General features: G+C 50.6%; 1 protein-coding gene across 1 annotated transcript; it reads right to left on the minus strand.

Annotated features, from left to right (window-relative positions):
- Window positions 1-4,426: 4,426 nt before the first annotated feature.
- NHLH1 (nescient helix-loop-helix 1) lies at window positions 4,427-8,313 on the minus strand. The gene is made up of 2 exons (XM_053604504.1): window positions 8,048-8,313; window positions 4,427-5,000 (listed from the first exon to the last, which is right to left on the minus strand). Exon 2 carries the CDS (start codon window positions 4,826-4,828, stop codon window positions 4,427-4,429), a length of 402 nt encoding a protein of 133 aa, XP_053460479.1. The 5' UTR covers window positions 4,829-5,000; window positions 8,048-8,313.
- Window positions 8,314-15,435: the final 7,122 nt, after the last annotated feature.

Below are 15,435 nucleotides of genomic sequence, written 5' to 3' on the forward strand. Positions count from 1 at the left end.
CTCTCCCCCTCAGCCTTGCCCATGGTATCTCTGCTTGCTTCCTTCTTCCATCCCTTCATTCATTAACATCCTAGGACTGTGACCCTTCTGTTGGCCTCTTTCTTCTACCCACAGTCTTCAGCCAGTTAGAGCTCAGGAAAGGACACAAGAGGCCGAAAGATAGAGGAAGCAGGGAGTGCAAGGGGCCTTTCAAAAGAAGAGAAGACAAAGATCACAGGCACTGCATTGGAAGTGGAGAGGCTGGGGAGGTGGGTGAGATGGCAGAGATGAGCATCCCTCACACCGTGCCCAGACTGGAAAGGGGGCACGGATAGCGCCTCCATTGTGTGGGCACAAAAGGGCCATATGCCTGGCAGCTAATGACAATGTGTGTGAGTGTGTATGCAGAGGGGAGTGGCTTAGAGACCCCAACACCCTCAAACCCCTGTGGCCTTGCTTTCTGCTTTGTCACTGGAGGTGGGGTTTGCTGAGGTAGAGGGCAAAGGGAGGCAATTATGACAGGACTGGAGTGTCTGGAGCCTGTGGTCACTAGGCCTGGAATAGGGCATGGGCCACTGACAGGAGCCATAGGCCCTGACCCTGCATGGGACATTTAGGGAGGAGCTAGAGGAGGAAGGGGAGGATGGTGTGACAGAGTCCCACTGGCCTGGGGTTCCCAAACTGCCCCACCCCTGCCCCAGCGCCCACTAGCTGGGTTTAAAGGGATGTGAAATGAGGGTTCCAGACCAGGTCCTCTTCTAACAGTCCCTTCCCTCCCTCTCCCTGTCAGCTGGCCCCCAGCTCACACTTTCCCCTCTGCCTGGGGACTTCCATCTCCTGCTGCCTGGTCCCCTGCTCCCTCCTCCTCCCACTCTCCGCCTCCTCAGGAAGAGAGAAGAGAGGCAGCCGAGGCCAATTGATTATCTGAAGAAATTCGGAGCTAACAGGAGAACAGCTGCAGCTGCCCCTCTCACCACCCCCAGGCCCTGAGGGATCCCTGAGGGGCGGGGCCCCTAACCCCTTCTGCTCTCCAGCCCAGGCAAAGAGTCAGAGAGCCCAGAGGACTGTGGCTGCTGAGCAGAAGAAGCACAAAATGCTGGGGCCAGTGATGGAAGACTGGGGTTCTAATCCCAGTCCATCACCATACGGGAGCCACATCAATCTTTCTGGACAGTAGTTTACCTGCCTTTAGAACAAAGGTATTGGATTCACTTATTTCTGGGCTCCCTTGCAACTCTTCGCTTTGTACTCCTGAGATTCTCCCTGATCGCCTAGATCTGCCCTCCCTCTTGCCAGGCTCTGTGCAAAGCACATTACATGTAATTCACAGGGGGCAGAGAAGACGTCAAGTCCTTCCTGTATTGGAGTTCCTCCCTAAGTCTAACTCAAAACCCTCTTGCTGCTTATGCCATTCTTTGCTCATCAAAGATGAAAACCCCTCAGGGACTGGAATTTTTCCCTCCTGCTAGTTGCCTTCAGCCTTCAGATACAGCCTTAAGTTAGGAAAGGATCTGCAAAAGTGTACCTCGCCAGTGTTCCATTTGAGGTGGGAATGTGCTTTACAGGTTCTCTGCACTTGGTTGATTTACCAGCCTCTCTATTCGGCCTCCTCTTGAGGCAGGCACTACTGCTGCTGGACAGCTCCAGGTATTGCAAAGATTTTCTTGAAATTAAATCTGCTCTCCGCTAACTTTCACTCCCCAGTTCTGTTCTGCCTCCTGGGGCCCCACAGAATGTCTGTTTTTTATTTTCTTTCAATATGTAAAGTTGGATATCAGATTACCCCTAAATCTACTCTCATCGAAACACATGTCCACAGGTTTTCAACTATGTCTTCTTTAAAGTGGTCTCCAGAATTTTTGACTTCTTGGCCATATGACCTTGAATCCTGTCTAGTTTACCAGTGTGCCTAATTAAAATAAGGGATCCATAGAGTATCATTTATCAGGTGGGGTCATTTTATTTATTTATTTTTTATTATTATTATTATTATTATTATTTTTAGCCGGGGCTGAACCTGCCACCTCCAACTTATGGGGCCGGCACCCTATCCCGTTGAGCCACAGGCGCCACCCAAGGTGAGGTCATTTTAGACAAGCAAAGAGGAGTTAGTGGAATAAAGAACCTGAATTTGGGCTTAGGTGTGCCCCCGGTTAATGGTGCAACCTCGGTCAAGGCCCTCTCTGTCTCTGGGCTTTAATTTTCTCATGTATAAATTGATTTGGGTGTTTCTTCCAGAATCCTTTTGATGTCCCTTCAATAGTCTTTTTCATCTTTTTCTTCCAGGCCCTCCATCATGTTCTTCCTGGTATCCTAGGGCTAGGGAGCACAAAATGGGCCAAGAAGTGAGATTACAAGGACTTTTGACCCAGCGTAAAGAAAATGTCTTAATTTTATGCCATAACTTTTCTCAGCAGCATAATCTTGTTTCCACTTTAATTTGATTTCCACTGGGCACTCAGTTCCTTCTTAGGATCATGGGGAACAGGAGTTGGAGCTTAGCTTCAGACAAGTCAGAAAGTGCTACTCACTGATTGCCAAGATGGGGGTATCCAGGACTTCAGGTGGAGAGATCTGATACCCGTATGTGTTGTACCCTCCCCTGAACCTCTTTCCCTGTGGCCCCTTCTTCTCTCTGTCTTTGTTTATCCACCATACTGAGCTCTTATGACCCATTCAAAAGAGCTTTCAAAGCCTAAGACCCTCCATACCCACTCTCCTATAACATGCAGGCCAGCTTCCCAATTCAATCCAATGAACCACAACCATATCCGGTACTAGAACGAGGTCACTTTAATTTTTCTTTTTGTATGAAATTGGAAATGCCACAGGAAGGATTCACATATAGGACACAGACCCCTGGGGCCTGCTCTTGGGAGTATTAGGAAGAAGCAAGGGTCATGGGGGAGGGCTGGAGAGAGAAAAAAGGCAGGTGTGACTGGGGTGGGATTGTCTGGGGATGGAAGTAGGAAGGACATCCAGGAGCCCCAGAGCTGAGAGAGGGGCACTGTCCCAGAGGACCAGAGTGTCAGGACAGATGGATCTGAGGAAGGTAGTGGGTGTGGTGAGCAAAGGGGATCCCACACACACTTGGAGTAGAAGCAGGAACATGAAAAGGAAAGGAGTAACCAGGGAGGAAGCAGGAGAGACCCAGCTACAGCTGCTGGGAGCCCCCCCTCACTCTACCCCAAAGTGCACAACTTGGCAATAAATAGTAATATTTATAAATAAATAAATAAGTAAATAAATAGATGAATAAATAAATAAATACATAAATAAATATACTTGTAGAGCTAGGAGTCCAGTGTGAGGGAAGAGGGAGCATAGAAATGCAGTGAGTTCAATTCTTCTACATAGGGTCTAACGCCCTTCATGCTGCCACAGATCCTGGGTTAGTGAGCAGGTGGGGCTCACCATGTTGGGAGTATAGAGATCCAGGTGTTGGGGTGGAAAGTCTCTTTCCTTGCCAAAGGCAGCTTAAGGAAAGAGGAAAAAGTGTAATAAATATGTCCTAGGGCAAGGATAACTGAGCATTCCCGTAGGGCAACGGTAGGGCATCCTCCTTGTGTCTGAAGGAGCAGCCAGGTAGGTTTTGCACGTTTTCAGGGTAGGCTGCAATGGGGTAAGCAGATGCGAGATCAGATACTGTGGGCCACTTGGAGATGTCATTCCCTACCCTAGGATTTAGGTTTTCCCCTCTCTAGTGGCAGAGAGGGAGGGAGAAATATGGGACCTAGGGGTTAGAGGGGGCAAGGAGGTGGCCAAATGGCTCAGAGAGGGCAAGGCACTCACTACCAAGTAAAATCTGAGGTCTGTATGTGCTAAGCCGCAGGAATAGGTGGATGAAAGAAAAACAAGAAGAGTTTTTCTATAACTCCCGGTTGCTGAGATTCCCTCTCACAGGAGGGAGGCCCCCCACCCACCCCTGCCTCCCCAGGGCCCCACCCATATTCAAGCCTGAGAGACTGAGATCTTGGAGGAAGAAGCCCACTCCTCACCCCAAGCCCCACCTTCCTCCCTCAGGGTTCTGATGCTCCATCCTTACCATGGGCAGGAGAAGCTGGAACCACTGGGAGATAGCTGGAGTCTGGGGTCTCTGAAAATTTGGACATGGGGTAGAAGAGACAGCAGCTTATGAGAGAGGTTGGGGCGACTCCAAGTGTGGCCTTAGAGAACCCAGCAAGGATTCCATACCAACCACACAAGCAAACGATCTGACCAGCCGGGCCCAGCAACAAACCCAGAAGGAACCCATGAGAATAGCCCTCACAGTGCCTAGGTCAGTAAAACGAAGTCGCCTTCATGACCACACAAGCCATTGGGCACCCTGCCTGGGCCCATTGACTTTGGGCCTCCATGCCAAGGTACAGGGGTGAAGGGAGGAGGCGCTGTTCTAAGCTGTGGGCATGAGAAGGGGCTCGGAGACGCCGGGCTCGGCAGGCCAGGTTCAGACGTCCAGCACGTGGTTCAGGTAGGAGATGTAGCAGATGGCGAGGCGCAGGATTTCAATCTTGGAGAGCTTCTTGTCCGGGGGCAGCGTGGGCAGCAGCTTGCGCAGCTCGGCGAAGGCCAAGTTGAAGGCTTCCACGCGGATGCGCTCGCGCGTGGCGTGGGCCGTTCGGTACTTGGCGGTAGCGCGGCGCCGGCGCCGACGCTCCTCGCGGCTCAGGTGCTGCAGGTCTTTACGGCCAGGCTCTCCCGGGTCCGGGCCCCGGGCTTGGCCCCCTCCAGGACCCCCGGGCCCAGCGCCATCAGGGCCCGCCCCGCCCCCACAGTCGCTGAAGCCCGACTCGGTCTCCGAGTGGGTGGGAGGCAGGTCCAGCTCCATGGTGTCTGAGTTGAGCATCATGATGGAACCCCGCTGCCCTGTGAGATCGGGATCCCCTCCCCACCCCTCCCTCTGGGCGCTGGAGAGCCTGTTGTGGGAGGGGCAGGAAGGGCCTGGGGTGGTGGGGTCTGCCACTGAGCTCTGGAAGTCAGAGCCACTTCAGGGTTCCATGGTCAGGGTTCCAGTCTGGAGCCTAAAAATGAAGGAGGGAAAGTTGATAGGAGCAGAGTGAAGAAGGAGTGGACAGTTCAAAGATGGGGATGGGGGGTTTGAGTTGGGCTGGAAGGAGTCAGGAGCTGGGTGTGGGGGGCAGGTGGGGAGACAGGCAGGTGTATATGTGAAAGGAATAAGAGGACAAATGGTAAGGAGGGAAGACAATCCAGAATATGAGTAACAGGAGAAGTGATGAGAAGAATACACCAGGCAGGATCAAACTGAGCAAGTGGACTGAAGGCCTGAAACTGAAAAGCTTCCTAACATTGACCTTGGCAATGATTTCTTGGATAGGACAGTAAAAGCACAAACAATGAAAAACAAAAATAGACAAATGGGACCACAGAGAACTTAACTTTAGCGAATTAAACAACATAATCAACAAGGTAAAAAGGCAACCTATGGAATGGGAGAAAATATTTACAAATAATATGTCTGATAAGGGTTAATAACCAGAATATGTAAGGAAGTCCTACAATTCAACATCACAAAATCAAATAACCCAATTTAAAAATGGGCAAAGGACTTGACAGTTCTCCAAAGATGATGTACAGATGATGGAGAAGGATATGAACAGATATTCAACATTACCAATCATTAGAAATGCAAATCAAAACCACAATGAAATATCACCTCATACCCATTAGAATGTCTACTACACAAAAAGCTCCAAACAAAAACCAGAAAATAAGTGTTGGCAAGGATGTGGAAAAATTGGAAGCCTTTTGTCTTATTGGGATGGAAAAATCGTGCAACTACTATAGGAAATAATATAGATGCTTCTCAAAAGAGTAAAAAAAAAAATTGCCATATGATCCAGCAATCCCACCTCTGAGTATATATTCAAATAAAGTAAGTTTCAGAGAGGTATTTGCACACCCACATCTGTAACAGCACTATTCACAAGAGATAGAAGTAACCCAAATGTCTATCAGTGGATGAAAGGATAAAACGTGGTGTATATATACACAATGGAATATTACTCAGCCTTAAAAAAGGAAGGCACTCCTGTCACAAGCTGCAACAAAGATGAACCTTGAGGACATAGTGTAAATGAAATAAGCTGGTCACAAAAAGACAAACACTGTAAGACTGCCCTTATATGAGCTATCTAGAGCAGCATAATTCACAGAAACAGAAAATAGAATGGTTGCCAGGGACTGGAGGGAAGGAGGGCAGGGGAGTTGTTGTCTAATGGGTATAGAGTTACATGTTTGCAAGATGAAAATGATCTGGATATCAATTTCAACAATGTATATACAGGGGGTGCCAAAAATGCATATACATTTTAAGAAAGGAAAAAAACTGTGAAATTTGTAATAGTCAAGTCACATTTGACTTCTGCAATTATAAGAGGTGCTCGATGTGACTTGTATTCATCTTTTGTTATTAGTATATATTATTATAGTTTTCAGACAGTTTTTTTTTCCTTTCTTAACATTTGTATGCCTATTTTGGCACCCTCTGTATACTTAACACTACTGCGTACTGAAAAATGGTTAAGATGATAAATTTTACCTTATGTATTACTACCAAAATAAATAGATAAATAATAACGGGGGGAGTAAGCAAGGCTGGAGCCACAGCTCTGAGAGGGCAGCTTGCCCAGCTGTGAGAGAGACCTGTGAGCCTTGGCCCTGCAATCCTCTCCTTCCCAGGGCCCTCTCCACCCTTGCTGCCTGGGAAGGGGGTAGCGGATAAACACACAGATTGTCCATTATAGAGTGGACTAGGACATATGGAGCTCTGCACAGCTGCCCTGACTCAGTCCCTCTCAGCCGCTCAAACCTCCCCAACATAGCCACCATAGTCATCAGATCCTGCCCTCCTGCCCACTAGAACTAGGGGAAGATATCGCTTCTTGCCACAATCCCCCTGTGAAACCAGCCGCTCCTTTCACCTCTGTTCTCAACACCTTCAGCCCTTGCCATTCCCTGCAAGGAATGGAGACTCTGCAAAGAAGATCAGGGTAAGGGAACATAATTAGCTTCCTGCCTCCCACACTTTCCCGTGGCCAAGGTAGGTCAGATATGGCCTGCGGAGGAGGACCTGAAGAGCTTGTTGGACCTCTCTGTGGCAAGGCTAAGGCTGCTTATCCCAGCACTGGAAGAGATTGGATAGTAGAGATTAGCAGTAACATGGCCTGGGAAAGGCTGGGCATGGCGGGCCATTCCTTGCGAGCTCAGATTTACTTAATGGTCAGAAACAGAAGCACTCCACAGTCATCACCCCTTTTTCCCCACTCTGGCTCTCCTGCCTCATAGATCAGGATCCCCACACAAACACTGCCAGCGAATCTTGCTTCATCCCACTAGGCAGAAGACAAGTTCAAGTCAAATCGACAGTTATTAAGCTCTGGAGGGACACAAGGTCATCAACATCTAATGGTGGGGAAAACAAGTGCAAACCTAACACCAAACAAAATAGTTAAAACCAAAATTTAGAATTCACTCTGCATTCTGGGGTCCAGAGGAACAAGATAGGATGGCAATCGTGTGAGGCACCAAAGTCAGCATCCCCAGGTTGTGTTTAGGGCTCACAACTCCCCACCCACATGCTCAGGTCGGGAGCAGTTGAGCTGTGGGTTCTTAGCACATCTACCCCTCACAGCCCTGTTCTCTCTCTGCCCAGTCCTCATGTCCCTTCATTCATCATCACTTTGCTGTGCCCTTCCTTTTCCTCTCTGCCCCAGTCCCATTCCCACTTGGCCCCACTTTCTCCCTAGCTCCAGTCCCATCATTAGCTTCTATTTTGCCATCAAGTCTTCATCTCCAAATCTACTTCTGGTCTCAAAGTTTCAGGCTCCAAGAATCAGGGGAACAGCAGTTCCAAGCATCCAGCATAGGACTTCCTACCCCACTTCTGCCAACCCCAACCCAGTTGAGGATAGATAGGCACAAAGCATTAAAGCAGAGAAGTGAGCAAGAGGGATGCAGAGACTGAGAGAAGGAAGCTCTAGGAGGAGACTTGAGCAAAAGAATGGGAAGGACACACCCACCCTTCCCCAGCCCATGGTTCCCCCTTTACCTAGGAGGACTCTGTTAGGGGATCCAAGCCGGCAGAACAGGGGGCAGCGCTGACAGCCCCAGTGTCCTCTGGCTGCTCAGAGCTCATCCGTCAGCAAAGTTAGTGTCCAGCTTTCTAGAACTGTTGGGGGCAGCGTGGCATGGCTGTCCAGGCTCCAGGGCAGATAAGAAGGCTACACATGGTGGGGAGGTGGGACCCCAGTGCCAGGGGTGGGCTTGGCCAGGTGCTAGGGCCAGCCACACTCACGCCCACAGACACATACACACCTGAGTGTGCCCAGCCCTAAGTATATATGTGGAGTTATACACACACACCCCCAGCTCTTCATTGGCTGGCCCAGGCACCCCCCACATCAATATTAAACAGCCAGGCCAGGCAGCCATTGGCAGAAAGATCTGGGAACCCCCCGGGAGCTGGGGGCGGGGGCTGGCCCTGGGGGGGGCGAGTGGGGGAGCAGGGACATCTGTTCTCCATGCATATTTCATAAGCAAGAAATGGAGAGCTGGGGAAGGGGTGGGGCTGGGGCGAGAGCCAGGGCAGGACCACAGATGAACCCCCTCCATCTCCCACACCAGAGGCAGCAGGGCAGAGGCTCCCAGCAAGCTAGGGTTAAGTGCCATGGTCCCATTCTAAGTCCCAGCGTGACTTTGACAGCCCCTTCCCATGTCTCCTTTTTCCTAGGAAGACGACTCTCCAAGGTACAAACAGGGAAACAGAGAAAAGAGCTAGTGGACAGCACCGAAATGCAGAAGGGGACCTGAGAGTCCTTGCCCACAAGCTCTCATCCTTCATAAAGCTGGTACCCATGGCTTGCCAGGCTGCCTGTGGCTACTGTTCAGGCCCCTGCCCTCTACACCCTGAGACTCAATCGCCCCCCACACCCTTGCATGTGAGACCCTCTCCTGCTGCCTGCCTGATCACCATGGGAAGATTGGAGGCAGATTTGAACACAGACCCCACAGGAGCTTTTCTAGGCTGGCCAGCCCAGCCTGACCCACTGGGAATTAGGGGCTCTTAGAAGGAAAGACATGAGAGCTAAAAGGACAGGTGTGGAGTGCCAAGAGAGGAAGAACTGGAGAGGAGGGCGGGGCAGCCCAGGCAAGCATGGGGTGTGCTGGGCATCAAATGAGCAGTAAGACCAGGTTCAAAATTATATGCAAATGAGCACAGATTACATTCACATCAATAGCTCAGGCGCCTTATGCGATGTCACGCATGTGTGTGCGTGAGTATGTTTGCATGTGGCTGGGTGGCAGGATCAAGCAGGGGGCTCCAGGGCTGAGAGAAGCACAGGGCATGGCCTAGGTTTCAGTATCTGAACTTCTTTCCCTTATGCAGCTATGAGTGTCTTCACTGAGCCTTTGTGAGTATCCAAAGTACTTAAGGTGAGTACTCCAGAGGTAATGCAGTGCAGTGTAAAAGGCTGTCAGTTGTGTGACCTTGGACAAGTAACAACCTCTTGAGCCTCAATCTTTTTTTCTGTAAAATGGGGTTAATTATAGCTGCTTTTTAGGTTGCCATAGAGATTAAGTGTGATACCATACCCCCTTAGTAGGAGTACACCCCACGTCCAGGCTGGAGGGATTTGCCATTTCCCTGCTGCTGATCAACCCTTTCTGGGCTTTGTCCAAGGTGAGTCATTCCCTAAGGGGAGCCCCGTAAGTCCTCCCCAGGCTCCCCCATCTATCCCCACCCCCAGGTCTGGGAGGTGCCAATTCTCACCTGGGCAGGCCCAGACAGGTATCCAGGCGCCAGCAGATGGGTTGAGCTGGAGGGGAAAGGAGGCTTGAGGAGGGGGGCTACGGGGGCAGGGGATCAGGTGGCATCTCGGTTCTTGCATCATCATTGCCATGGTGCTGATTAAAAACCAATCTCCATCTAATGAGCCCCCAGCAACAACAATGCCACCTCCCCCACTCTTCTGCCCTCCACCCCATCCAAGAAATTGGGAGACCAAGAGACTCAGGAGAGAGTGCCATGGGGGAAATGAGAGATCCAGAAAGAATGGGAAATGGAAAGAAACAGGGGAGGCAAAAGGAGATGATGAGGGAGACATGGGAAGATACTGAAACCCAGGGAGAGAGAAAAATGAGAAGCCAGAGTCATTGGGTAACAGACATGGGGATGACACAGAGAAATGGGAAGACAGTCACTGGGAGCTCAAGACACAGGGAACACAGAAAGATAAAAAAAGAGTGCGGGAGCAGAATTGCCAGGTTGCTAAGGCTTTGCCCAAGACTTAGAAATGCAGGATATGGAGGAAATAGAGATGTGGAGAGAGACTTGAAAGGAGGAGGCCGTCAGGGAGACACAGGCCTGGGTGAACACAGGGAAGAAACACAGCCTTGCAGGGAGAGAGACTGCCACTGCGGCATTTAGTCCTGAGGGAGGCCCCATGGCAGGATGGAGACAGGCATGGGGGGAGCCCAGAGCAGACAGCTGGGAGGAAACAAAAACTACCAGAGCCAAGGAGACGTGGGGGGATAACGCACAGAATGGTGGAAAAGAGGGACCATTATTGAAGTGGGAAGCCCGGACTCTGAGGGTAAGACATTGAGGACAACAGAAGCAGAACATACAGACTCCGAGGCAGAAAGGAACTCCAGGGGTGGCATGGAGAATGGAGGAAGGAGCCAGGCCCTTGTTGCTGTCCTCCATCCTGTAGCCCTGTTTACTCAGATGCTTCAGCCCTACAGCCGCCCTAAAGCACCCAGCCATGCTGTGCCCCTGCAGAGCTGACCCTGGTGCAAGCTAAGGTTCCATGGTGCAGGAGGCAAGAGTGCTCCAGGGACCACTTCCTCCTCCTCTGCATCTACCATCCCAGGATCCTGGACTCCTGGGCCCCAGTCTTCAGCAGGGACTTAGTTTTTGCATCTTAGGGGAGTAGCTAAAAAGAACACATTCATACGATAAAGAGGAGCTAAAAGCAGGAAATGGTGGAAAGAACTACATTTACTGAAGCTGGGGGCCAGTTAGACCTGAGTCTAGGTCATTTAACCTTGACAGAGTCTTATTGTGTCATAGGGTTGTTATGACACCCATGTGAAATAACACATGGGAAAGTACTGGGTAAACTGTAAAGTCCCAACCCCTGCTGCACAGTGCTTTGAAGGTGGCAAGAAGTTTCAGACACATGTCTACCTGAGGCATTAGAGTTGCAGAAGCTGGGATGGGCTCTGAGGTTGACTCAGGCTACCTGTAGCCAAGGCCCAGGGGAAGGAGGCCAGGGAGGTTGTTGTGTGGGGGGTTTGGGGGTTGTCTAGAAGGCAGGGGGAGCAGGGCCTGGGGATAGGGAGAATTATGCCTTTATGGTTTATTGCTGTTATTACACTTTTTTTCAGTTTAAAAACTTCATCAGCTTTTATTTGTGATTCTAGAACTGGCCAACACCTTGCTGTAGGAAATAGAGTGAGTGTTTTCTGTTATTTTACTTTTTACAGGTGTTCACTTTTTTAGACTGTGGGTCATGAATTTCTTTCTGTCTCCAGACAGCCAGTGAGGTAGACTGCTATGGGGGAGACAGATCTGCAGGGAAGACACAGTGGCCTGGGCCTTGTCCTTGAGGGTGGGGGAAGGGCCTGGAGGAGCTGGGAAGCAGTGGGTTTGGCAGGAGAGGGGTTGACATATGTGGGGAGCCCTGGGGACCCAACCAAGCAAGCGGCTGGCAGGGAGAGCAGACGGTGTTAACCCTCGCTGTGCCACAGTGCCTGACCCTTCCCTGGGAGTGGCCCAGGGCTGGGGTGGCGGCATCATGGGCCACAGGAGCAAGATAGGCGGAAAAGCCTGGGCAGAAGCTGTTGTGTTTCTAGGAAGGGGCAGCCTGTCTTGGGCCGTCTTCTGCCTTTAAACTTCTGTCCTTGTCTGTTTCCACATGGTCTCTGTCAGTCTGTCTTTCTCTGTCTCTACTTCCTTGTGCCTCTGGAAGGTGACAGAGGGTCTCCACTCTGGCTTCACTACACAATCTGTCACTCTCTCTGCTGCCAGCCTGGCTGGAAGCCCCCCTTCTCAGCGCCCAGCCCGAACCCTCTAGCCCCTGGCCCCCTAGGCCTGTCGTCTTTGTCTCTTGAGGCGGCTTCCCCTTTCTTCTTTCCTCTCCACTCACCTCTCCTCAGCTCTGAGCCCATCTCCAATCTCATTATGGCCTCCAACCACTGTGCTGCCCTCCCCCACTCAGCCTCTTCCCTTCCCTCCCCCATCCATCTGTCTTCCCTGAAGCTCTCTTCTTTGTGTCCACCCATCTGTCACCACCAGCTCTGGGCCTACTCCCCTCCTGGCCACGCCCGCCTGGCCTTTCTCCCCTCAGGCTCAGTTCAGTTCCCTCTCAGCTCAGCTATCAGGCCTCCCTTTCCTCCTCTAGCCCTGTGAGAAATCTCTGCTTCCTTAGTTTCCTTTCACTAGCTTATTTATTTCTGGATCCTCTTTCTTATCTCCATTTTTTCTTTCTTCTCCTGTTTCTCTAATCCCTCCTCAGTTTTGAGTTGGGAGAGAGAGAGAGTAAGGACTCTAAGGTCCTAGTCCCAGCCCCTCTGCAACGCCCAGCTCAAGCCAGAGGCTGGTAACATTTGCTCACAATTGCGTCACCTCAGACTAATGGCTTCTCCTTAGGCCTCTTGAGATGACCTCTTCACTCTGCTCCAAGTTTCCTCTGGTTGGGGACAGGGTCTACAGCTGCCCTTCTCCACATTAGCAAGATGGGAGCTCCTCTCACTTCTGACCTTGAATTCAGAAGGAATAAAAATGACCAACAGCCCACTTGGACCCCAACCTTCCAAGGGCCTCTACTTCCCCAGCTGAACCTCAGCATCTCTTCCAAGCTTTGTTTGAGGATGAGATGCTAAGTGATAGGGTGTCTTTTTTCTGTCATGTTATGACACAATCCCCCAAATTCCTACTGTCCCTAGGTTAGAGGGCAGTAGTGCCCCTCAGGACTTCTCCCTAGAACTGACCTCAGTGCTACCTTTGGGAGTTCAGGAATTGATCAGCCTGTCAAATGGCCCCGGCCCTGAGGAGTTTAAGATGAAAGGGAGAAGACAGAGGAGGCTATACATCTTGCTCTCCCTTCACAGAACCAGACCGACAGGGCCAGAGGACCTCAGAGGCCAGCCCCTTGTCCAACTCCATGTAGAAGGTAGAGAATGCCCTTTCCAGGACACAGGGACTATTAGTGGCAGACCACAAAATCTAGCCCTGAGCTCCTGATGAAGCTCCTCTTCACAGCCCTGCCCGCCTGAAACAAACCTCCATCCTCCCAACTTGGATAGAACCTGTCTATAGCACCAACTTTTCATGGCTCCTACACTGCCTCATCTGGCTATTTATCTTGTGGCATGTCCCATCTTGCCATTTGGACCCTGAATCCTAAGTCTCCAAGGCAAGGCATTGTATCATTCATCTTTTGGCAATGCTACGACAGAGTGCCTTGCCCAGAGCTATGCTCAGTAAATGCCTATTACTGCCGAGGGATGCTCCAACTCTGTCTCTCTGCTGTGTGACTCTGGGCAAGCCACATCACTCCTCTGGGCTATTTCCCTCATCTAGCAAATGAATTAGATCATCTGCATGATTTCTGTAGCCTCTTGAGGAAAGGAAGACATACTGAATAAGGCCGGGGTCTTGGTACAGAACATCGGACTCTGGTTAAAACATATCTTATCCCGGAATGTGCCAGGATAGAAGAAGGGACCTAGACATGGGAAAGAAAAAATAGACCAGGTATGATGGCTCATGCCTGTAATCTTAGTATGCTGGGAGGCCGAGGTGGGTGGATTGCCTGAGCTCACAGATTCAAGACCAGCCTGAGGCAGAGCCAGACCTCATCTCTAAAAAAAAAATAGCTGGGCAGTGTGGCAGGCGCCTGTAGTTCCAGATACTTGGGCAGCTGAGGCAAGAGGATCACTTGAGCCTAAGAGTTTGAGGTTGCTGTGAGCTATGATGCCACAGCACTCTACCAAGGGCAACAAAATGAGACTGTCTTAAAAAATAAAAAGAAAGAAAAGAAAAAATAGTAAACCCCTCTGCTCAAACAAACTGGGAGAGAAACACCAGCTGGGAGGAAACCCTTCAGGGTTAGTCTTCAGAGACAAGGTGTCACATCAAGTTCAGACAGGCCAGGTCCTGGGATGGGGGGAAGGGAAAGAAAAGAACCTGGAAAATGATAAATCTCAGAAGAACAGGGGTGAACAAGGCCTAGATCAAGGGGGAGGAGGAGGCTAAGGAATTGAGCCATAAATGCTGCCAGCCAGTCACACATGGTCTTCAGGGGTCAGGAGATATCCAGTGAGGAGCCAGAAACATGGTCTCAGAAAGGCTGGGTGTTTGGAAGCCCCAGCAGGCCAGCCAGGTGCCTGTGGTCCTTCCATGGAGCCTAGCCTCTCCAAGAGCCATGGAAAGAGCCCAGTTGTGTTTTATTTGGGGGGGATGGGTGGGAACAGTAAGATAAGGGAGCATGGAAAGCAGACTAGCTTGTGATAGCATTCTTTCCTAAGGAAAAGTTGCAGTATTGAGGGTCTTCCATGTTTACCCTTCTTTATTACTCCCTGATCCCTTGATTCTGCCCAGCCATGTTTCCTTTTCAGCCCCGTCACTAGTACCCAGCCACTTCTCTGCTTCCTGAAGCTGCCAGCAGGATGAGGGAGTTTACTGCTCTGTCCGCTGGGAGACCTGTTGGCCAAGGGAGGTGGGGAGCCAGCCCAGGCGATAGTGGCAGCTGTGCTCGACTCCCGCCAGCTCAGTGCACAGTCTCCCTGGCTCAGACTGGGAAGGCTGGGGGAAGCAGCAGGGTATACTTCCATATCTCAGAACTCCAAAGATGCCCCTTTTATCCCTAAGAGAACTCAGGGAGAAACCTGGAGAAAAATCACCTCTTCTTAATATTTAAAAAGGTAGGGAGAGTGCAGTGGCTCACCCTAGCATTCTGGGAGCCTGAAGCAGGAAGATCCCTTGAGTTCAGTTCAAAACCAGTCTGAGCAAGAGTAAGACCCTGTCTCTACTAAAAGTAGAAAAATTAGCTGGGCTTAGTGATCGGTATCTGTAGTCCCAGCTCCTCAGGAGGCTGAGGCAGGAGAATCGCTTGAGCCCAGGAGTTTGAGGTTGCTGTGAGAAAGGCCAATGCCATGTACTCTAGCCTGAGTAACAGAGTGAGATGCTGTCTCAAAAAAAAAAAAAAAAAAAGTAAACAGCTCACTCAGGAGTGCTGGGGCCCCTGTGAAAATGGCCAGTGCTTTCCCATCACTGGTCTCAGGTATGTACCAGAGGCAGCCTCTTGGCTAGCAATGCAGAGAAAGGGGATTTAGGTTTCCACGCTCACCAGTTATCTTCCCCCCTCAGCTGACTCAGCCACTGCCCACGATCATTTACCAGTTCTGCTATGTTCCAGAATTTTGCCTCCA

This window comes from Nycticebus coucang, chromosome 10, assembly GCF_027406575.1.
Source record: "Nycticebus coucang isolate mNycCou1 chromosome 10, mNycCou1.pri, whole genome shotgun sequence".
In the NCBI taxonomy this organism is placed as follows: domain Eukaryota; kingdom Metazoa; phylum Chordata; class Mammalia; order Primates; family Lorisidae; genus Nycticebus; species Nycticebus coucang.

What these genes read in the sequence shown, in the direction of transcription:
- NHLH1 (XM_053604504.1), bottom strand. Translation starts at nt 4,828, where the DNA reads ATGATGCTCAACTCAGACACCATGGAGCTGGACCTGCCTCCCACCCAC.